Consider the following 23,432-nt stretch of genomic DNA (forward strand, 5'->3'; position numbering starts at 1 on the left):
CGACTTCATTTGCCGACGAAAGGAAAGCGATACACCATTGAAAATGTTCAAGCAGCAATAACCACAGCCCTCAACAGTATCCCAAAAACCGATATAAAAACCCCATTTAACGAATTCATTGACTGTGCCACATGCTGTATTCGAAGCTGAGGGAGAGTATATTGATTGAAATAAATGATTTGAATAATTATAATTGTCCTGTGTTTTATTTTCTATCAAAAGTTTGGTTTCTTTTTGGACAGAGGGTGTATAATAATAAACACAAAATGCATTGATTAATCTATTATCAGAATGGATTATTCTCCTTCTGATATGTGCAAATTGTCGAAGGGTCTGGCATCTGTGGGCATACAGTAGATTTGTACATAGCTTCAGAATGGGTCTCTGTTAAGAATATGACTATTTTACCATAAGCTAGTGACAGTGATCATGCCATGCTTTCTTGGGAAGTATCTAATTGTATTGATGTTCCCATTAGAGCAGGTTACATGCTGAACTACAAAGTTGGAAATTATGATCAACTTAGAAGAATACTCATTGATCCATGGTATCAGTTACTGAATGGGAAAAATGTCAGCAATACGTGGGAATCTTTGAAAAAGAGCTTAAATGAGGTGGTATCTGAATGTATCCGAGAGTTCGATGAATAAATAGGTTAAGAGTGAAATGGTTGTACAACCTTATTAGGCAAGAGATCCACAAGAAGATGATATGTCAAGAATATCGTGAGAATAAGAGTGAGAGAAGTTATGAAATATATAAAGTGTAGACCACTACACTAGCTTCACTGGGCATCTACAGATGCCGTATGGTCACTCCGATGCTTGGTGATGTGCCACACCAGGCCTCGCCATGTAGTCCTGTTGTTTGCTTTTCTGGTAGCCTCAACTCTCTGAAGATCAGTCACTCCACACATGCCATCCATCCATCTCACTGATGGTCTACCTGCCTCTTTTTCCAGGAACTTTATCTTCTATTACTGTTCTAAGAAGTCTCCATTTCATCCTTTCTATGCATCCAAAATATTTTAACTTTCTTCTGTCAATATCCTTAAGAAGCCTTAAAGTTCTGCTGATCTTTTCTAACACCCATTCATTTGTATGCCTTTCAGTATATGATATCTTCAACAGCCTTCTGTAACACCACATCTCAAAAGCAGATATCCGTTTCTTATCTTACTACTTTAGGTTCCAAGTCTCACATCCATAAGTCACTGTTGGAAAAAACAACTGAATCCAAAATCCTCACTTTGTTTCCATGGAGATAGATCCATCTGTCCAGATTTTAGACAGGTCTCTGACTGTTGTTTTAGCCATTCTTGACCTTTTGCTGACGTCTTCTGAACAGCAATTCTTCACATTAATAATGGATTCCAGGTACTCAAACTTGCTGACTTGCTCAATTCTTTCTCCATTAAGGTACACTTGTTTCTCAAGAGCTTCTCTGTTTGTATTTCCTTTGAGAACAATAATCTTTGTCTTGCTAGGATTGATTTGAGTTGAAGTCCTCTGTTATTACTGATCTTGTTAACTAACTTTGTCAAGAATTAGTCCTAGTTCTTCCATCTCATTACAAAGGAAGTATCATCAGCATACCTCAGATTACTGATCAATCTATCTCCTGTCTGAGCTCATCCAGTGCTTCACGCATGATGTCCTCCGCATATATACTAAACAAGTGAGGAGAAAGTAAGCATCCTTGCCTAACTCCCTTTCCAACTTGAAGCCAGTCAGTCAATCCAACACCTGTTCTTACCGTGGCTTGTTGCTTCTTATACAAGTTGGCTATCAACCTGATAGTGTGTTGAGGAAAACCCATTCTTTTCATTACTTTCCACAGTTTCACATGCTCAACACAGTCAAAAGCTTTAGAGTAGTCTAAGAAACACATTACCAGAGGGAGTCTGAATTCTTTATATTTTTCTATGATCTGTTTAAGGCAAAGGATCTGATCTCTGGTGCCCTTACCTTTCCTAAAACCAACTTGTTCCTCGGGCATCTCTGCCTCAAATTTGGTCCCAATCCTATTTAGCATGATCTTCAAGAAAATTTTGCTTGCATAAGATATCAAACTAGTAGTTCTATAATTCTTGCGTGCCTTCATATCACCTTTCTTATGTAGTGGTATGAAAACTGACTTCTTCCAGTCTCTAGGCCATGATCATGTCTCCCATATCCTTGTAATCAATCTATGAAACACTTTTATCCCTCTGTCCCCTGTGGCCTTAATTAACTCTGCTGGGATTTCATCTTCTCCTGGGGCCTTATTGCTGTCAAGCTGCTTAACTGCTCTTTCAACTTCATGCCTAAGTGCAGGAGGTTCCAAATCAAAATCAAAATTTTCCTGGTGGGAGGGCTCCACATTTTCTTTATCCACTCTGCTGTACAGTTCCTCACAGTATTCTTTCCATCTGTTTTTAATTTCCAACTCTTCTGTTAGTAATGATCCATTCCTGTCTTTGATGACATTCATTTTAGGCTTAAACTTGTGCTTTAAGTCACGAACTAAATTAAACATCCTTTTATAATTGTGCCTTCTCATCTGGAACTCTATTTCTTCACATTTGTTAGTATAGAACTTTTTCTTGTCCTGCTTGATGGCTCTTCTGACTTCTCTGTGTAATCTCTTGTATTCTTCAGTCTCTCTGTGTCTTTGTTTTTCGAATCGCCTTTTTTTGATTAGTTTCCATGTTGAATCTGATATCCATGGGTCTTTTGGTCTTCTTATTGGACTGAGATACTTCTTCGCTGTATCCTGTATTATCACCTTGACTCCTTCCCAAAGCATTTCTGGTGAGTTCTCTTCATTGGTCTCCAAAAAATCATCCAACCGAGTTGACGTTTCTTCTGTGAATCCACTAGGAATTACTCTAACATCCAATCTAGTGGGCTGTGCCAGACCTGGTAGTTTTCGGAGTCTTAGTCTTACTTTGGCTCTTACTAGCTGATGGTCTGTACCACAATCTGCTCCAGGACAAGTATGCACATCAGAGATACTTGTCTTCCACCACTGGAGAGCCAGGATGTAATCAGTCTGGTGCCTTGACCTATCAATGTTATATGTCCAAGTATAGGTCTGTCGTGGATGTTTCTGGAAGCAGGTATTGGTAATAACTAATCTATTAGCAAGGGCAAATTCCAACAGTCTTTCGCCACAGGTGTTACGTACACTCAGACCAAACATCCCACACTCCAGCCTGACTCTCATACATCTCCTTGGTAGGCAGTCCAAAACAGTTTGTAAGTTTTCATAGAATTCCTCACGCTCTTCTTCAGGCCTATCCGTATGAGGTGCATAAACTACCACAATTGATACATTGGTAGGCTGAGCCTTAAGTCTAATAAAGCGTATCCTATCATTAATGGGGTTATAACCAAGAAGGTTTCTTGCCTGAGCTGTCTTCAATATCACAGCTGCCCCATGATGTTTTGAGTCACCACCTGAGTAAATAACTAGCTAAATAAATAAAGTGTAGACCAGAAAAGTAAATATGAAAAGGAATTGGCTAAGCAGGCTAAAGGCAATCCCAAAAGAATTTTATCCTTATGCTACAAGAAAAGAATGAATGAATGTAGAAGAATAAATTTATTGAATGCAAATGGTAATCTAGTGTCAGAAGCTAATGATATTGTTCAATTAATGAGTGCTCACTTTGCTAAGATATATCAACCAGGTGTATGTAACATGTTGCTCAGTGTTACTGCTACATTGGATGAATAGTTAGAGCTGCATGAAAAATGTTGAAATGCTGTTGCATAACCTGAATAAGAATTTGTTAATAGGGACATGAAATATCAGCATGTTTGCTAAAGGAATGTTCAACTGAATTGCCTAGGCCTTCACATGTTTGTATAACTTGAGTCTCAGCTCAAGAATGATACACAGGAATGGAAGGAATGTATGATAGTTCCATTGTACAAGGGTGGCGCAAAAACTAATAAGTCTAACTACTGAACTACTTTTAGAGAAGTTCTTACCAACGTCTCTAAAATCCTCAATACCACACCAGAGATACTGATGTGGTATTGAGGATTTTAGAGAAGTTGGTAAGAACTCACATACAGAAATTTGTAGACAAGCAAGCTATATTTTGCAAGGAGCAGCATGGTTTATTAAAGGAAGGTCATGTTTCAGCATGCTCATATTTTTTTATGATAATGTTGGATTTTGCTAAGGTATTTGAGCTGAGACTCAAGTTATACAAACATTTGAAAGGCCTAGCCAATTCAGTTGAACATTCATAATAAATTTAGTTTAATCCTTTATCCAAGTGTGAGCAAACAAAGTTTGCTCACACTTGGTTTGCACCTGAAAGTATCTTCAGGACTGGGGTAAGGTGGTACAACCCCAGGGCAACTCCTTGCAAAGGTGGAGCAAGCTACCAACACTCCTATCTGAGTATCTCCCAAAATGCAAAACACATCTCCTTGCGGATATGTCTAATGTTATGCATTAAGGGAAGGGCTACTACCAGACTAGTTTTGACCTTTATTGAGGTCTCTTCAGTGGGAGCCAGGCCCAAGTGGAGATACCAGGCAGAAGCATTAGCAGGTCATCTCCACCTATAGGAGTTGCCAAATGGTGTGCCACCCTTTTTTAATAAATTACTCTGGATTTAGAGAAAGATGTTGAAAGTTTATTTTTCACTTGGTTAGAGTATAATAAATTTAGTTTAATCCTTTATCCAAGTGTGAGCAAACAAAGTTTGCGCCTGAAAGTATCTTCAGGACTGGGGTAGGTGGTACAACCCCAGGGCAACTCCTTGCAAAGGTGGAGCAAGCTACCAACACTCCTATCTCAGTATCTCCCAAAATGCAAAACACATCTCCTTGCAGATATGTCTAATGTTATGCATTAAGAGAAGGGCCACTACCCAGACTAGTTTCAACCTTTATTGAGGTCTCTTCAGTGGGAGCCAGTCCCAAGTGGAGATACTAGGCAGAAACATTAGCAGCAATAGGAGTGTTTATAGGTGGAGATGACCTAAAGGCAATCCCAAAAGAATAAAATTCTTTTGGGATTGCCTTTAGCTTGCATAGCCAATTTTTTTTCATATTTACTTTTCTGGTCTATACTTTATATATTATATATAGGATACCCCACAAAACGCAATTGCATAAACTGAAGAATATGAGATTGGAATATAAACTCTTTGGATCAGTGGGTATGAATCTGCCAGATTTAAGGTGACCCAGTGGTGTACCTCAGGGTTCAGTCCTTGGGCCATTGTTGTTCAATCTATACATTAATGACATTTGGGAGGAACTAATAGGAGTGTGCAATTGTTTGCTGATGATGCGAAGATAAGCAGGGTATTCAAGGATGCTACTGATATCCAGTACTTATAAAATTATTTTAATAGACTGGAAATTTGGGCAAACGAAACTGACTGTCAGTTTAATGGTAGTAAATGTAAAGTTATGCACTTTGGTGCAGTGAGATTTTCAATGCCATGTTATATTAGCAAAGTTATGCTACAAGAAACTGATGAAGCTAGAGATCATGGCATAATTATGGATAGGAATTTAATGTTCAAAGGTCACATAGCAAAAGTTGCAAATACAACTCAGAAGATAATTGCGATGTTGAAGCGAACCTTGACATGTAAGTATAAAAAGTCATTTTGCCTCTTGATAAGACCACACCTGGATTATTGTGTGCAGAGTTGGTCTCCCAGGTTTCAAGGTGATAAAAGAAGCTGTGGGAAGGGTGCAAAGAAGAGTTACAAGAGTTGCTGGTCTGGTTGGCTGAGTGGTTAGCGTATCGACTTGCCAGCCAAAAGGCTGTGGACTCGAATCTCTCCATGGACACGAATGTTTGTGATTGTCTGTGAAAATACTAGTGGTGGTGGGCAGTAGATGGAATTGGTGTAGATGACGATTGTAATTGCAGCTCACTGTACTCAGTGGATTTGAGTGGTGGTGACGGAGAGTTGTAGAGTAGGCGCCCTTCCTCGATGTGTCTTTGGACTCCTGGAGGTGTTACGTAATAATAATATTCAGATTATGGGATTTAGATTATGAAAACAGATTGCGAGTATGTAGATTACAGAAGTTTATAGAGGTCTATAAACTTCTGAATGGGTGTTATAGGATATTGTCTGAAATTTCTGAAATTTTTTGTTATATGGAAGGTGGGGAGAGAACGCCTGGGCATCCATGGAAGGTAAGTTTGTTGACAGCCAAGAAAGGGATAAGAACTAAGTTTTTCTCTTACAGAGCAGTGAGTAAGTGGAGTAATTTGCCTTTAGGGGTAGTGAGTACATCTAGTGTGAGTGAATTTAAGGGAAGATTGACAGCTGGTTTGGGTGATTTTTAGCCTCACTAGATGATTCGTTGACTCTCTGGAGATCTCATATCATAATAATAATCATTTGTACCACTATCGCAATCGTGTTATCCTTTCTCTTTCATCTTGCTTAATTGCCATAATTCACACTATTATTCATCCAGGCAAGCCACCCCTCTAGTAGCGCTCTCACTTTCCCCTCATGTTCATTTTACATCACTCAGCGTTTCCAGTCTTCTAATCTCTTGTGTACGCTTCTTTACTCATTTTTCATATGTTCCACTTCTTCTGTCAGTATCTCTCTTTCCAAGCAACCTGCTATTGCTCGTCATTCACTTACCCAAATGTTATCATCTTATAAATCTACTACATTCATTTCCACATGATGCTGATCTTCCTTAGCCTCAAACACACACTACTCATCTCACTCTGCCAGCATTCACTCATTTCTGAAACACCACCACTACATCCACTTAAATCAATTCCGATATCAATCTCGCCAAGCGTTTTCCATTTCCTACATTTTATGCAGCCATGCACTCCCTAGTCTCTTACTTGCCATATTTCTAACTGCCGGGATGCAAACATGCTGCAAGCACCGCATGCCACATAGTTGTGTAATATGCAGTGTAAAATTTAGTCCTTGAATAGTAGTAAGCTATGCAATAAAGTGTCAGCAAACAATCTTATGACAACCGCCATTATTGTAACGCAATACAAATACACTGACAACCTATACTAAAAATATGCTCTAAACCAGAAGTGTCAAACTGGCGGCCCCCAAAGCAATTTCTTGCAGCCCACGACACCTCAAGGAAAGATAAAAAAAAAGATGGTTGCTTTTTATAATAAAACAGAAATACCGTATTTACTCGAATATAACTCGCCCTCGCATATCACTCGCATCCCTGATATTACTTTACGAGAAAAAAAAAAAAAAAAAAAAAAACGTTTTGCATATACATCACACACGAAAATAAAGTTTAACCACTTTCAAGTCGGGGCGATAACTCGCTAGGCGCAGTAAACAACCTGTCCTCTCCAACTGCCACTAGGAAAACAAGTAGTTTTATTGTATCACTGAATAAAGTACAGAGACAACTGGGATAAACATGCCACTACCTAATGAATCGCATGTCTCCTCCCACATTAACCATGCTGTTTATACTCAAGCAAAATCATAGGTTTCATCAGCAAACACAGTATCTGACTAAAAAAAAAACTATTGTTTTTAGTTAGATGTGTGCAAGTATGCCCACTAACTCAAATGCAAAACAACAATAAAATTAATTTCGGTTTAATTTGGCTTAAATGCTATCTATTGTAAATATTAATTTTAAAAAAATTCAGCTAACACCTTTTATTCCTGTAATATAAATATAATAAAAATATTTATTTTTTTTTAGTTGTCATAATCATTATACTATTATTTTATGTCTTGTAATAACTTAGAATAAATAAAATTTTTGTTATTAATTTTCCAATTTATTTATACTCATTCTTTCATTCCCTTCAATTCTAATTAATGAAGGTTTTTTAGTGTAAAATTTTTTGCAGCCCACTTGAGATACACTTTTATAGCAAATGGCCCACAGTCCAATTGAGTTTGATACTCCTGCTCAAAACAATCAAAAAATGAAAATGTGAAGTATCCACGCCCAGTTATAATGTAATATATCGAAACTTATCTTATTTTCTCTGTTTCTCTGACACTATGTTAATGCTTCTGATGTGATCGTTGCACTCTCTTCATTAATTTTATATATATATTTACTGATTTCATGTTGTATTACAGTTTAATGGACTTCTGTCATAAAGAGTGGATTTCAGCATAAAAATATGTTTAAAAAAATGCATCTTGCTAATGTGAAATTCATGTTTGATACCACATGAGAATTCTGTTGTGGACAAGATACCGGTTGTGAAAGGTTTTAGGTAGATCATCAATCTATGTGAGAATTGATATAAACTTTTCTATTTACACTTCATACAGTTTTTTTTTTAAACACAGCACAGACCCACAGTTTTCTGAAATGCACTGTCACAAACAACATATTCACTAGATATGTGTCCAATAGTGTGCCACGTGGTTCCTTTGTTATTATTTAGAATCTTTGGATACTTCTTCTACAAGATGCAACTTATTTTAAGGGTTTAAATACAAGGTGACTATAATTAAAGAGGAAGTGTACAGAGCCTGGTAGCAAAAAATGTATTGGATGAAATTCAACCAAACTTAGTGACGTGGAGTTTTGATTTACAGAAAAAAAAAAAAAAAATTCTGCCACAAGTGGACAATTGGTGCTAGAATCCTGTGATATTTGCATTATCTCACTGTTTCTAATGACAAGTTGGTGGATATAAGGAAGTGCCATTGATCTCACCTTACTGGAACATACATTGCTAGTCAAGCTTTACCATCAACAGTGCAGTAATGCTAATGCCATGCCTCAAGAATTCCACTGTTTGAAAGATAGAAGAAAAGGTTTAGTGACAATAGTAAACTTTAGCTGTGATGTCAGGATGGTGCAAACAGATTATGCCTGAACAAGTTGACAAAGTTGCAAAGTTATAATCCATTATTCAATCTGTGTTCCACGGATTGAATAACGCACAAAGTTCCAACAGTGTTTGGGCAATTTCAAGGCAACTGGACATGCCATACTCAACTATGTTGAAAATCCTGCATCAAATGCTGAGGTTTTCCCCCCTACAAGATCTCCCATACTCAAGCTTTGCTTCATGAATGTGGAAACTTGATTGCAGTTTGCCCTGCGTTTCTTAGCTCAAATGGAGATGAATGATGCATGGCTGTGGAAGATCTTGTGGAATGCCAAGACACATTTTTAATCTGAACGGTAGTGTTACTCACACAGTTGCTGCATTTGGACTGTGAATAACCCTCATGTTCCATCACACCCCCTTTACACTCACCAAAAGTTGCAGTGTGGTTTCACTGCATCATTTATTATCAGTTCGTACTTTTGAAGAACTTTGCATGACAGGACCAGTGACTTGTATCATTTCTCTTGTTAGGTATCAAGAGTTGCTGTGCAATGTTGTTGTTCCATAACTGCAACAGCAAAGATGCCTTGACTTTACTATATTCTTGTAGAATGGAGCACCACCTCACTTTGGATTGCCAGTACAGCAAATGTTACAAAAATACTTCACAGAACACAGAGTGATTAGTCTTGCATTTCCCACAGTATGGTCACCTCGTTTGCCTGATCTCAACTGCTGAGACTTTTGGTTGTGGGGGGCCATCTGAAATGCATGGCGTATGAAGGACACATTCCTAATTTAGCAACCTTAAAAGAAAGAATAACGCAGCATGAGGCAAATCGACACAGATCTGTTGTGTTCTGCTGTAGAAAATGTCATTCACAGAATGCAGTTTTTAGATCATTTGAAAGGAGGACATATTGAACCACATCTGTAAGTTATACAAACATAAAAATTGAATTGTTGTGTCTCTTCTAGCCATTACTGTTAATTAATCCCAAACCACGTGCTTATAGCACCATATTCTCCTGGTGGCAGAATTTTGTACTATTTTTTATCTTCTGTAAATAAAAACCATGTTCCAGAGTGTACTTACACCAAGTTTGGTGTAAGTACACTCTGGATTTGTCCAATGCATTTCTTGCTATAGGGCTCTGAACACCTCTTTAATTCTGGCCCCCCTGTATATATAAAAATCTGTGAGACTTCATGTAGGAAGTGCCATTATCAATTTTTATCAAACTGACCACTCTCAAGACTCGCATATATTGATATCATATTTTGATGCCAATTATATTTTAGCATTTCTAGCACTGACAGTATAGACGTTTTGAAACTCTGTCAAGTGCTTTTAAATCAGTTCGATCAGAAATTTAATCAGATTGTTCTTGCATCAAGCCACAGATATGTTTTTTTAGGTATTATGTTATTACTTGTAGCCAAGATGGTTGACTGAGAGTGTAATGCACTGCTCTCCAGTCATAAGTGAAAATTAAAAAAAAAAAACCTTAGCCATATCCACAGTACTATATATTTACAACCCTTTATAAGTGAGAGTCACAAAAAAAATTAAATAAATCATGACCGCAGACCTCAGTATAAAAAAAAAGAGGGAGTAAGACTTCACTTGAATACTGCATGTGATAAACAAATCTTTGTTCAAATCTTGTATTTAAAAAATGTATTTGTTAACTAGGCTGGAGTTTTTTGAGGAGCTTGAGACTTGTGGGTTTGGTGTTGATACACTTTAGAAAAATAAGAAAAGTGTGTATATTTAGTATGGGCTATATCTGTTTTAATAAAAATTGTCTTCAGTGGAAAGTCTTAGGATCCTGTATCATTAATATACTGGTGATATATACCCATTAGTGAATATAGTGTGGTATTTATCAGAATTCAAAGTTATCTAGAGTGCCATCAGATCCTGAAATATATTGTAGAACCTCCATAGTTCAGTTGGCATAGATGCGAGCCCTCTCCCATTGTCAGAGGATTCGATCTACTTCTCCCATGACCCACTCCATCATGGGAGAGTGTATACATATTTGTCTTGATGAATCTATGAAGGTGAAAGACAATCACAAACATCCATGCCTTTGGCAGGATTTGAGCCCACAGCCTCGTGGCTGGAGAGCAGATATGCTAACCTCAGCCATCCAGGCTAACTTACATAAGCAACCTTTATCAGATTTTTTCATTCAAATAGCGAGTTAGCCAGTCTCATTTGGAGGTAGTTTCCCCTCCCGGAAACTCTGGGTTTTTTTGTCTTGCAGAACAGGCAAACTGGCCCCCATGAATACACACAGTTCTACAGACATAAAATACTTAACCTTGGAGGGATGCAACAGAGGAATGGCGAGCCAGCTGCATTAAATTGCCCAAGCCTCTAATCAATGAACTTGACCTGCCTTGAATGGATGTATTTTCCGAATAACATGCATGAGAAATAAATTTAAGTTCATCAGAATTTAATAAATGTAAAGCATAATATGCCAGTGATAGTGGATAAATGATTCTTGTTACTCTGTAGAGGTTTAATAATAATGTCCTGCATGCATTTATTTCATTTTACTTTTTTAGATCTTGAAAAAATTAAGGGATACATTGATTCCTTTAAATATGGAGCACCACCACATGCAGGAGGAGGAATTGGTTAGTATATAAGTTCTATAAATTAGTTGAATGACAGTATAGTGTTAATTATATGTAATTTGTCATATTAAACTTCCAGTTTCTACATTTAAAATTATTGATAACAAATAATAAACCAATAAAATTATATCTGTGATTATGAAATGTGGAGTAGGCTATTTCTCAAATTTGTTTATCAGCTATCATCGTCATCAAATTCCTGATATATATACCCTCAAGGGGTGTACAGGATATGATAGTACTATATGAAAAATTTACACCATTACTAACAGGGGTGCTTAAAGGTCCAAAGCTATATAACTGAGAGGAGACCTCCACATAGCCTTCAAAGGAATGCGGAGAACCGACCAGGGCTTCTGACCTAATGTCCGATCCTCACCTTCTCGTGATGCACCATGTTAGGTATCTACCTGGATACTGAATGGACAAGGATGGGCTGGCAATTTGTGATTTAGCTGACCAAATTGTATTCTTATTGGCTTAAACAAAATTTTCAAATGACGGTACAACATGACAGAATTTATCAGCTATTTGCTTGCAAATTTCCACATGTCATGTACCAGTGGGCTTGGTTGGCCGAGTAGTTAGCGTGTCTGCTCTTCAGCCAAGAGGCCGTGGATTTGAATCCCGCCATGGGCATGGATGTTTGTGATTGTCCTACAAACTTTGCGTGGAAAGGGAATCTGCAACCCTACCACTTCTTCTGGCAGAAGACATTATTGCCAAAACCACTTGAGGTACGGCAGTGACCATACGGAGTCTACGGACATCAAATGTGATTTTTTTTTAATTATTATTATGTACCAGTGGGATGGTGAAGGGGTAGTGCCCCATTCAGAAGTTATCTTAGCAATATACTAGATTTGAGACAAAAGCTTTTTCAATAGTTGATAAACTTTTGAAAAAGCTTGTCTCAAATTTAGTACATTGAATTTTTGGATTATTGATGCAAACTCGTCAGCTTCATGAAAATAGGCCATGAGCTAGTTTTGCAGACCTCAATCACAAAAAAAAAAAAAAAAAAAAAATTACTACAAATGATGTAGAAAATGGCACTACAAAGAGAATCTAAAATGACGGTGATGATATAAAAAGTGAACGTATGGATATCTGAATGTATCAGAAGATTGCAGAACTGATATATGCAGCAAAAAAATCATTTTAAAAATTACAGTGCTTTCTAGAATACCTCATGCTTGCATATAAGCTTGGGGGGCCTTGTGATTTTGTTGAAGTTTGTGTGACTACTATAAATGCACATAATTATAGTACTGAAATTCAAGTGTTTGTTTTTTCCTGACCATGAAAAGATTTCTCGCTGCCACTGCTTTGTAGCAACATTTCTTTTTTTTTCTTTCACCCTTGCATCATTCTATCAGCAGCATGATTTCTAATCTCTTCTACCCCTTTAGTTATCTTTATTCTTCATAAAGGATGGACTGTAAATGCTTCACCCTTCACTTAGTAGACTTAGTGATCACACTGCACACATGGAACTTCACAGATTAATGTACACTTGCAAACTTGTGTATTCTTGTGTATCACAAGAATACACAAGTGGAAAGCATGAATATGTTATAAACCTTAGTTTTTGGTTGAATATATATATTTTAAAAAAATACACATTGTTCAAAAAAAATATGGTTCCAGGGAGAATATACTGAAAGCTGAAATATGCATGTGATAAAAATGTATATTTCAGCTCTAAAGATAGATAGATAGATATAGGCTTACCATACATCCCGGTTTGACCTGGACTGTCTCGGTCATTTGGTAAAAATTTAAAAGTGCAGAATATACACGCAGTACAAAAAGTGCAGCCTCAGAAAATGGCGATTAGGCAACACGAATACCCCACTTTGACTCTGGCCTGTATGCTGCGTCGCGAGTCATTGTTGAGCACGTGCAATTTTAGTTGAGTTTAGATTGTAAGTTGGTGTTTCTTTTTGGCGTGTTGTTTGTGATTTTTTTTACTTCATTAAATTAATTTAATCCCAAAATGCCAAAATTATGGATGAATTAAAAAAGGATTATCCATTTTTGAAAAAAGTTTGTGGTCATATTGACAACGTGAAATGTGAACAGTGTTCTTCAGAATTTTATGTGGCTCATGGTGGGCGTTCGGACATAAAAAATCACTTGACATGTGCGAAACATAAGGCTAGTCTAGCAGCGGAAGGAACTTCCTCAGAGATATTGTCATATTTTAAAGGTGCCGATCCAAGTGACAAAGAATTTTTAATAGCTGCTAAAGAAATAACTTTTGCATTTCATGTCTTCACAATCTCAGCTTTAAGTCTGATTGTTCATCTAAATTGATATCAAAGCTTTTTGAAACAAAGTTTAGACTGGGTAGAACAAAATGTGAAGCTGTCATTGTTAATTTCATTGAGCCACTGTTGTTTCAGCAACTTTGTGAAGATTTAAACAAAACAAATTTTGTGACGGTATCAATTGATTCTTCCAACAGGAAAGAAATTAAAACTGTGCCATGTGTTGTACAGTATTTTGCACCAAATTGTGGAATAAAAGTTAAACTTTTAGACTTTCAATCAGTTCCCGGTGAAACTGCAGAAATACTGACAAACCATTTAATGTCAGTTATGAAAACTCATAATATAACAAAAAAAATTATTGGATTTTGTGGAGATAACTGCAATACCAATTTTTGGGGTGTAAAACGGAGAGGAGAAAACAATATTTACAGTCGATTGAAGAAGGAACTAGGAAGAAATATTGTGGGCATTGGTTATGGTGCTCACATCATTCACAACTGTCTTCAAACTGCAGTTGATGTTATACCTATTTAAATATAAGCTTTAGTAGTCAAAATTTATAAATATTTCCACATTTATACGGTTTGAGTCACTCAACTAAAAGCGTTCTGTGAATTTGTAGATGTAGAGTATAAAAAGGTTCTTCAACATGGCAACACCCATTTTCTTTCGCTACTTCCAGCTTTTGACAGAATACTTGAAATCTATGAGGGACTGAAATCATATTTTATTTCACAAGAACACTGTCCGGTGATGATAAAACAGTTCTTTGATAATGATTGTGGTGAAATATATTTGTGGTTTGTGCGCGGGCAACTCAAATTGTTTAACAAATCTATCTTGATTATGGAAAGTACAAAAGCGAGTGCAACAGATATTGTCATTGAACTTAGAAAATTAAAAACAAATCTTGAGGAAAGGCGTGATAATAAATTTATACCTCAAGAAGCAAAAAAGCTTTTTAGAATACTAGAAAATAATGGAAGTATTAATACAATATTACAAGAGTTTACAAAATTTTATGACCGATGTCTTTCTTACATTGATTTTTGGTAGAGCGGAATCTTTTACTTGGATAAACAACAATGAATTAACTTCAGAGTCGGAAATTGAAGCTTCAGGTGAAAAAAATTAATCAAACTCTTGCAAATAATGCAATAAACATGGATGAACTGTTTGATGAAGTGGTGATTGCAAAAGCTTTTTGGTCGGCAAACTATGACATTTTGAAAAATACAAGTTACGAAGAAAAATGGATACAACTATTCAGTCATTTCAAAGAAAAGAACATTTCATTGCCCAATCTTGTCCAAATTATAGAATACATTTTCAGCCTGCCAGGCACATCTTCACCAGTTGAAAGGATATTCTCAATAATGAATAACATATGGTCTGAAGGAAGAGGTAGAATGGCTGAATCAACAGCAAAAGCTGTATTGCACTGCAATCTTAATACTGAACTAAATTGTAGTGAATTTTTTAACGCGATTAAAAATAACAAAGAATTTTTAAAGAAAGTTCACGTTAGTGATAAATATTAATAACTTTTTAATAATAAGTTATGTTCAGTTAAGAGTAATTAAAAATTATTACTACGAAATTTTTTTTGTTAACCACTCCGTTATTTAGCCTTTTGAATCATAAGTACTTAGCGTAGAAGACTTTACTTTCTGTTTTGAGCAAACTCTCAAAAATGTCCCGGTTTGATAAAAAAAAAAAAAAAATTTATGGTTAGTCTATATATATATATATATATATATATATACACACACACATATACATATACATATATACACGTGGTGTGTGTGTGTGTGTGTGTGTGTGTGTGTGTGTGTGTGTGTGTGTGTGTGTGTGTGTGTGTGTGTGTGTGTGTGTGTGTGTGTTAAAGATACCAAGCAATTCAATTTTATAAGCTAGGTTTTTTTAATCCTTTTTCCCAAGTAAGTCAAGTTTGCGGCTGCACGTAGTGCAACTCGTTGTAAAGGAGGAGTAAGCTCTGATCACTTTCCTTAGAATTTTCCCCTAATGCAAAGCACATTTCCTTGCAGAGATGTATGATGCTATGCATTAAGGTAATGGTCACTATACCCAAGGTAAAAAATTTTCTACATCTTACTCTCATCCTGAGATTTTTATTTATTGAGGCCAAAAGCACCTTTTGGCAACTTGTTTAGGTAAAATATTTATAAGCTCTGTATTACTTCACCCTTGGCATTTTTTAGGTCTGGATCCCACTGACGAAACCTCAATAAAGGTCGAAACCAGTATGGGTAGTGACAATTACCTTAATGCATAGCATCATACATCTCCAGAAGGAAATGTGCTTTGTATTAGGGGAAAATTCTAAGGAAAGTGATCAGAATTACAACGAGTTGCATAGTGTTGCACTACATGCAGCCGCAAACTTGACTTATCTGTTTGCTTACTTGGGAAAAAGGATTAAAAAACCTAGCTTATAAAATTGCTTGGTATCTTTAACATAATATATACCCAAGGTAAAAAACTTTCTACATCTTACTCTCATCCTGAGATTTTTATTTAATGAGGTCAAAAGCACCTTATGGCAACTTGTTTAGGTAAAATATTTATAAGCTCTGTATTACTTCACCTTTGGCATTTTTTAGGTCTGGCTCCCACTGACGAGACCTCAATAAAGGTCGAAACCAGTATAGGTAGTGACCATTGCCTTAATGCATAGCATCATATATCTCCATAAGAAATGTGTTTTGCATTAGGGGAAAATTCTAAGTAAAGTGATCAGAACTTACTCCACCTTTATGAGTTGCCTAGTGTTGCACTACATGCAGCTGCAAACTTGACTTACTTGGGAAAAAGGATTAAAAAACCTAGCTTATAAAATTGCTTGATATCTTTAACATAATATATACTCAAGGAAAACAAACTTTCTACATATATATATATATATATATATATATATATATATATATATATATATATATATATATATATATATATATATATATATATATAAAGCCATCAAATACGTAAAATGTGGAAGGGTAGCTTGGTTAGATATCTTCATTCCAGAATGAAATTTACTTTGTAAAACCAAAGGAGTATTATTTTTCTCCAAAATTCCTTCAAAGAATCATTAATAAATATGTTGCCTGAATTTTAAAAAAAGTTAATACCCATCTTCAGATCTGTTAACAAAATTTGTTACCATCACCAAGTACCTTTTTTCTGTAATCTGTCCTCTTTTATCCAGACTCATCATACTGCTCAGAGAAAAGTACTTGAGAACATGAATATCAGTTAAGACTCGCACAGTATAATGTAAAAGTGATTATTAGTTGATGTGGAGAACTTGCAGGATGATTTAAATATGCTATCATGGATAGAATGATTGATTAATCTGGAGGACTTCAACTATGGAGATATAGATTGGAAGGAAGATCACATAGCAGGAAGGAAATGGAATTTATACACCTACAGAGAGATAATTACTTAAAGCAGCATGTGATAGAGGGGAATCAAAGTGCAAGAGTATTGGACTTTGTAATAGGATCAGACGGGCTATCCATAACCAAGGTGGCAACATTGCCTGTGATTGGCAAAAGCGACCATGCAGTCTTAACTTGAGAGATTGTAAAACATGAGGAATATTCTCTGAAGAAGTGATATATGTGGAACTACAAGGCAGGTGATTATGAAAAGCTTAGGAAGAAGCTTGAATCTGTGCCATGGCATAAAACGCTGCAACGGAGGAATGCTGGTAGTGCAAAGGAGGTATATAAGGAGAAAGGTGACCAACAAACTCATAATCAGTACATGGCTCAGTCAAGAAAGCTGACTAACATGGTAAGGAAGGAAAAATCAGATTAGGAGAAGGAAATCCCGAAGAGTTCATGTGTTATGTGGTAGGTAAGAGTAAGAATGATGTTGAAAGATTAACCGTAATGACTGATGATGGTCACAAGGTGGCAGAAGCAGATAAAATAGTTAAGTCACTTGAGTGACCACTTTGTAATGGTATATCGTCCAAGTGAGGTTACTACTGCAACATATGTTACAGGCTGATGTGGAAACAGAGGTGAATGAATTGGAGGTTCTTAGGATATTACAGAATTGAGATTAGATGGGATATCTGCTTGGATTTTGTGAGAATGTGCAGGAGAACTGACAATGCTTCCGACATTGGCTCTTTAAGTCTTAGCTGTGGTAGAGTTCCAAGGGAGTGAAAAGAGAGCAAAATAATTCTGTTATATAAAGAAAGTTCTAAGACTTCAATAACAAATTATAGACACCAATCAGTATCTCAGCCATGGTGGTAAAAGTACTGGAAAAATCAGTCAAAACAAGAATTCAAGAGACAATAGGAACAATATGGCTTTCCGAAGGATGAGTCATGACTTAGTAATTTACTATTCTTTTATAATAGAGTAGCAGCTGAGTTGGATAAAGGAATGGCTACATGATGATTCTGATTGATTTTGCAAAAGCATTTGACAGAATACCACATTGAACTCTGTTATGGAAATTAGAACAAATGGGGATGGATATGACATTATTTATGTCAATAAGAGAATACTGCTTTATAGATATCAAAAAGTGGTATATGGAGGGATAGAATCAAGGCAAAAACAGGTGACTAGTGGTGTACAGGGTTCAGTCCTGGGACCACTACTGTTTAATTTGTACATAAATAATATAGAAATAACCTGAAAGGAAACATTCAGTTGTTTGCTGATGATGTGAAATTAGAGATAGTAATAGTTTAATCAGGGCGATGTGAAGAGTGCAGGATGATTTAAATATGCTGTCATGGGTAAAAGATATGGATGTCAGTTTAATGTGGAGAAATGTAAAGTTATGCATTTTGGAATAAATAGATTACAAGCTTTGTACCACATTGATGGATCTGTTCTCCAGGAATTAGATTAAGCTAGAGATTTAGGGGTGGTGGTGGTGGTAGACAGATGGTTAAAGTTTAGAGGACATATTGATAAGTAGCTCATAAGATTGCTTCTGGAGAGATAAGGAAGTTGTTATTCCTCTTTATAAGGCCTTGACATGTCCACATCTGGATTACTAGGTCTAGTCTCCTGGGTTTCTTGGAGATGAGGAAGCATTGTAGAAGATTTAGAAGCAGTGAACAAGATGGTGAGTGGTCGGTGGAATGTTCCCTATGAGGATAAATTGAGGGTGTGTGTGGATTGCAAAAGTTGATTGATAGAACCAAAAAAAAAAGGATATGATAGAAACATTTGTTACTTAAAGAGTTTCATAGGATTGATGCAAGGGAAATGTTTCAGCACTTGGCTAGAGGGTAAAGAACAAGAGGTCATCCCTGGAAATTGAGTAAAGGCTTAGTTAATAGGGGTATGATAACTAGATATTTTTGCTTGGAAAGTTGTGAATGAGTGGATTGGCATGCCCAAATCAGTTGTGAGTGCTTTGTCTGTTAATGAGTTCAAGCAGAGGTATGATAGATTGTGTGGATAGTTTGGATCTCATACAATCAATCTTCAGACTCTATGGAGGTGCCCATATAATAATAATAATAATAAAAGCCAATATCCTTTGAGCTGATACAAAATTGCTACACAGTTTCGAAATGTGAAAGCTTTCAACAAGGATGCTAAAGTCTGCTGCATTATGCTTACGTAGTAGTAGTAGTATGAAATGAACTTCTTGTAACTAAAAATTTAAGAAGCTGTTATACTTAATTGTATTAAGCAATTCTTGACATGTACCATCAGCTGATGTATAGGATATTATGATAATACTACATGAAAAAGTTATATCATTACTGACTTCCTATTGACAGTTTTCCTCCAATTCATCTGTTATTGGTAAAGACTCCAATATTATTAGATCTTACATTTCTTTCTTCTAAGACTTTTTTACTGTATCACTCTGCACTACATGTTTGTTTACACTATTACTAATATCCTAACAAAATACTCTCACTTGGCAGCATTACATTGTTGTCATATCTTATATTTCTATCTTCTTACATCTTGGTATCAAACACCTGTTTTGTTAACCTTTCCTCTCATATTCTTACTTCTTAGTAGTAGTAGTAGTATGAAATGATCACTTAAACTTTGGATTTGTATGGTCACTTAAACTTTGGATTAGTTATGCTCACACATTCTTGAATGTTAACAGAATTAAGCTACATCCTAATTTTTATGGAATCAATGGCAGAATCATTTTTAATAAGATTCTGCATTTGATTCCATCTGTTCACTCCCTCTCTGGGGCTTTTCCCTACCATCTTAGCAAATATCACTTGTTTTGCTTAACTTTCCTCTCCCATTCTGTTTAAGTATACCACATGAGATTAGTTCTGCCAACATGTTCTTGAATGCTAATGATGTCGAGTTCTTTCCTAACATCCTCATTTTTAATATGATACTGCTGTTGATTGCCATCTGTTCATGCCCATAACTTTTGTCTGAACTCTCATATCTGTGGTCTCCAGTCTTTGAACAAGTGTTTTATTTCTAATCCAGCTTTCAGATCTATAAGCTAAAATGGGTTTGATCACTGTTTTCTCATTAGTTTAATGTTTTGACTAATTTGTCTATAAATTTCATATATAGAAAATCTAATATAGTAACTTCCTATATTAGATTTGCTAATTCTGTTGTTTGTTTCCATATTTAATTTCCCATCTTCACTAAAAATTATGCCTAAATATCAGAAATGTTTAATTGGTCTATTCTCCATTCAGAATGCAATGCAATAGATATTTTGAGTATTTCTACTTATTTTCATTGTCTTTGTCTTTTAATTGCGGTAGATGACATTGGTGTAGTCGCAGTCAGTTGGTGGATTGAGCGGTGTAGGCAGAGTTGTGGAGCAGTGCCCTCCCTCAATGAGTCTTTGGACTCCCTGGAGGTGTCTAATAATAATAATTTTCATGCCAAATTTCTTATGGCAATTATTCAGTTAGCTGTGGAATCCTGTAGGTTTGTGCTGGATTTATTTAGAAGTATAGCATCAGATAAAGAGTCAAGATTAACATCTCCAAATCTGCTATAAGGTTTAATATCACTTTCCTTTATATAATATGATCTATAGTGATGATAACAGGCAGAGATAATGTATACCCTTGTCTCCCACCTGATTTAACATCAAGCCATCATCTGTACCTACAACTCAAATGCTGACAGAGTTCAAATATCGACCACACATTGCTCAATATAATGTCCCATTTACACAATATAACTGTAGCATTTTGAACAGTTTCTTATGACACCTTGTCATGTGCCTTTTCCAGATCTACAGAACTTAATTACACATCCTTGTCATATTCCCATGATCTCTTTATTATCATAATGTCATAAAGTGAAAATCTGATCCTGACAACATCTGTTTGTCATGAATCCAGCTTGTTCTTTCTCCAAACTTTCCTTCTACAATTTTTCTTAACTTTATTTTCTGATGTATACTTGCATAAATCTTAACAGGAACTCAGTAGGAAAATTCCTCTGTAATTCTCACATAGTTTTATTTCACTTTTTATGTATGCATACTGTGAGAGCTCAACTCAATCATCTGAAATTTGACTCCACCCCCAACCTTTGGATTATGCAGTGTAGCTGCTATAAAACATTCAAGCCTTCATATTTGAGCATAGTCATCTTCCTCAACTGCCATTTCAAGTTTTAGATGCCTTTTTTTGAATGTATTCCTGATTGCATTTGTGTTAAGCGTTTTCTACCACCATGCTGTCATTGCCACAGCATGTTTCACCTTGCTGTCAAATACATGATTCTATATAATACATTTGCATTATTGAGAATGCAAATGTATTCTATATAATACATTTGCATTCTCAATAATGAACCTAGACCAAGCAACATACGAGGGTGGTCTGAAAAGTTCTCGGCCTAACAATGAAAAAACGAATTTATAATTTCAAAATTATCTTTATTTTTCAACATAATCTCCCTTAAGACTAACATATTTATTCCACACAGTAATAACACATTGATTCGAAGAAAACGCTGACCAGCGAGGAAGAGTTTTAGTTTTGGGAAGAGATGGAGGTCAGAGGGAGCCCCAAATCTGGGGAATAGTTTGGATGTTCCAACAGTTCATAATGCAGAGCACTTAATTTTCCCATTGCCAAAACACTTTTGTGGGCAGGTGCATTGTCCTGATGAAAGATAATTTTTTTCTTCTACAAACTGGATCTTTTCTCATGAATTTTTTCATCTAGTCTGGTTAAAAGATCAGAATGATATTCCCCAGTTATTGTTTTACCCTTTTCAAGATAATTAATAAACAAAATGCCTTTTGCATCCCAAAACACTGATGCCATGACCTTTCATGCTGATGGAACCGACTTTGTCTTCTTTGGCACTGAACAACTGGCTTCTGTCCACTGTTTTGACTGCCGTTTGGATTCTGGTGTGTAATGGTGAATCCAGGTCTCATCCATAATAATAAATTGACTCACAAAATCAGTTTGGGAAATTGTCATGCTCTTCCAGAAGTTTGGGAAATTGCCATGCTCGATTGTATTTTTTTATCCCAATTCCATTAGTGTTTTATCCTAGCTGCTAGGTTACTGAGCTACAATGGAACCTTTTTAAGCATGCATGCATTTCACTGTTATAGTCGAAATTTCTGTTCAACCCACGATGATGATGCTTTACAAGACATAAAATGTGAAATATTTTTTAATGTTATTAATGAACTAGTGCCTGTTGCATACATTGAGAGAAAGAGAGAGACACAATTAGAGATGCACTACAGTTACAAAAATTTTGATGTGCACAAGTATGCAAAATTTCACTATGCACTGTCATTTAACTATATTTGTTACTGCTCTACTTAATTTTTTTTTAAAATATTTGCATATAAAATACTGGTATAATTTTGTGGGAAACATACTTTTCCTAAATTATGACTTATGTATGATTTCCTCTAGGTTTGGAGCGTGTGACCATGCTATATCTGGGACTTGATAATATCCGAAAAACATCTATGTTTCCTCGTGATCCAAAGAGGCTAACTCCATAATATTTATGGCTTAAATGAATTGTTAAACAATATTTTATGTACAATTCTAAAAAAAAAAAAAAAAAAAAAAAAAACTTAAAATAAACTTTCTGTTTGATATATGAAGTCTCATTTGAAGGAATTTTTCCATGCCAAAAGAATGCTGTTCTTTTACCTATACAAGTCAAACTTAAAAATGCTTTAGCGCATAAAAAAAAATCATTCATCCATTAATGCAGGGGACGGCAACCTTTTCAGACTCAGCCACATTCAGCTTTTATTTTTAATAATTGGGCTGCAAGCGTTTAATTAAGAGAAAATAGTGAGTGAAAAAAAATACTTAAGTTATCAATCTTTAAAAAAAAAAACAGAAATATTTAAAGTTTGAGATTACGAGATAAAGTACAATATTCTCGTAATGACATCTGATATATTCTTTTATAACAGCAACAGCAATTTTATGACAAATAAGACAAAGGGGATTATCCTCATTTTCAATAAAGAAGTGCTTGTTGTTCCATTCATCGTTAAACCTTCTTCCTTCATCTGCAATTTTATGTTTTCTTGAACCCATTTTTGAAATTATTTTTAAGAAATATATATATCCTCTGAAAATAATAGTTGATGTTATTGAATTATATTAAAATACGGACCAGGGAATGCGACTGAAAAAGTGCCCCAAAATCTCGATTTTTGTCAGATGAAGTTGCCTAGTTATCCCCACACATG

At 35.7% G+C, this 23,432-nt stretch overlaps 1 protein-coding gene across 1 annotated transcript in view; it reads left to right on the forward strand.

Annotated features, from left to right (window-relative positions):
• Positions 1-22,784, forward strand: part of AspRS (aspartyl-tRNA synthetase) — a 232,926-nt gene extending 210,142 nt beyond the window's left edge. The window contains exons 14-15 of the mRNA XM_090412705.1: positions 11,374-11,445; positions 22,633-22,784. Of these exons, the coding sequence (XP_090268831.1) occupies positions 11,374-11,445; positions 22,633-22,724 (164 nt within the window). The 3' untranslated portion in view covers positions 22,725-22,784. The remainder of the gene's footprint in view (positions 1-11,373; positions 11,446-22,632) is intronic.
• The last annotated feature ends 648 nt before the right edge of the window (positions 22,785-23,432 follow it).

This window comes from Typopeltis vanoorti, chromosome 23 (assembly GCF_054136105.1).
Source record: "Typopeltis vanoorti isolate ZY-2024b chromosome 23, IOZ_Tvanoo_1.0, whole genome shotgun sequence".
NCBI classification, from domain to species: domain Eukaryota; kingdom Metazoa; phylum Arthropoda; class Arachnida; order Uropygi; family Thelyphonidae; genus Typopeltis; species Typopeltis vanoorti.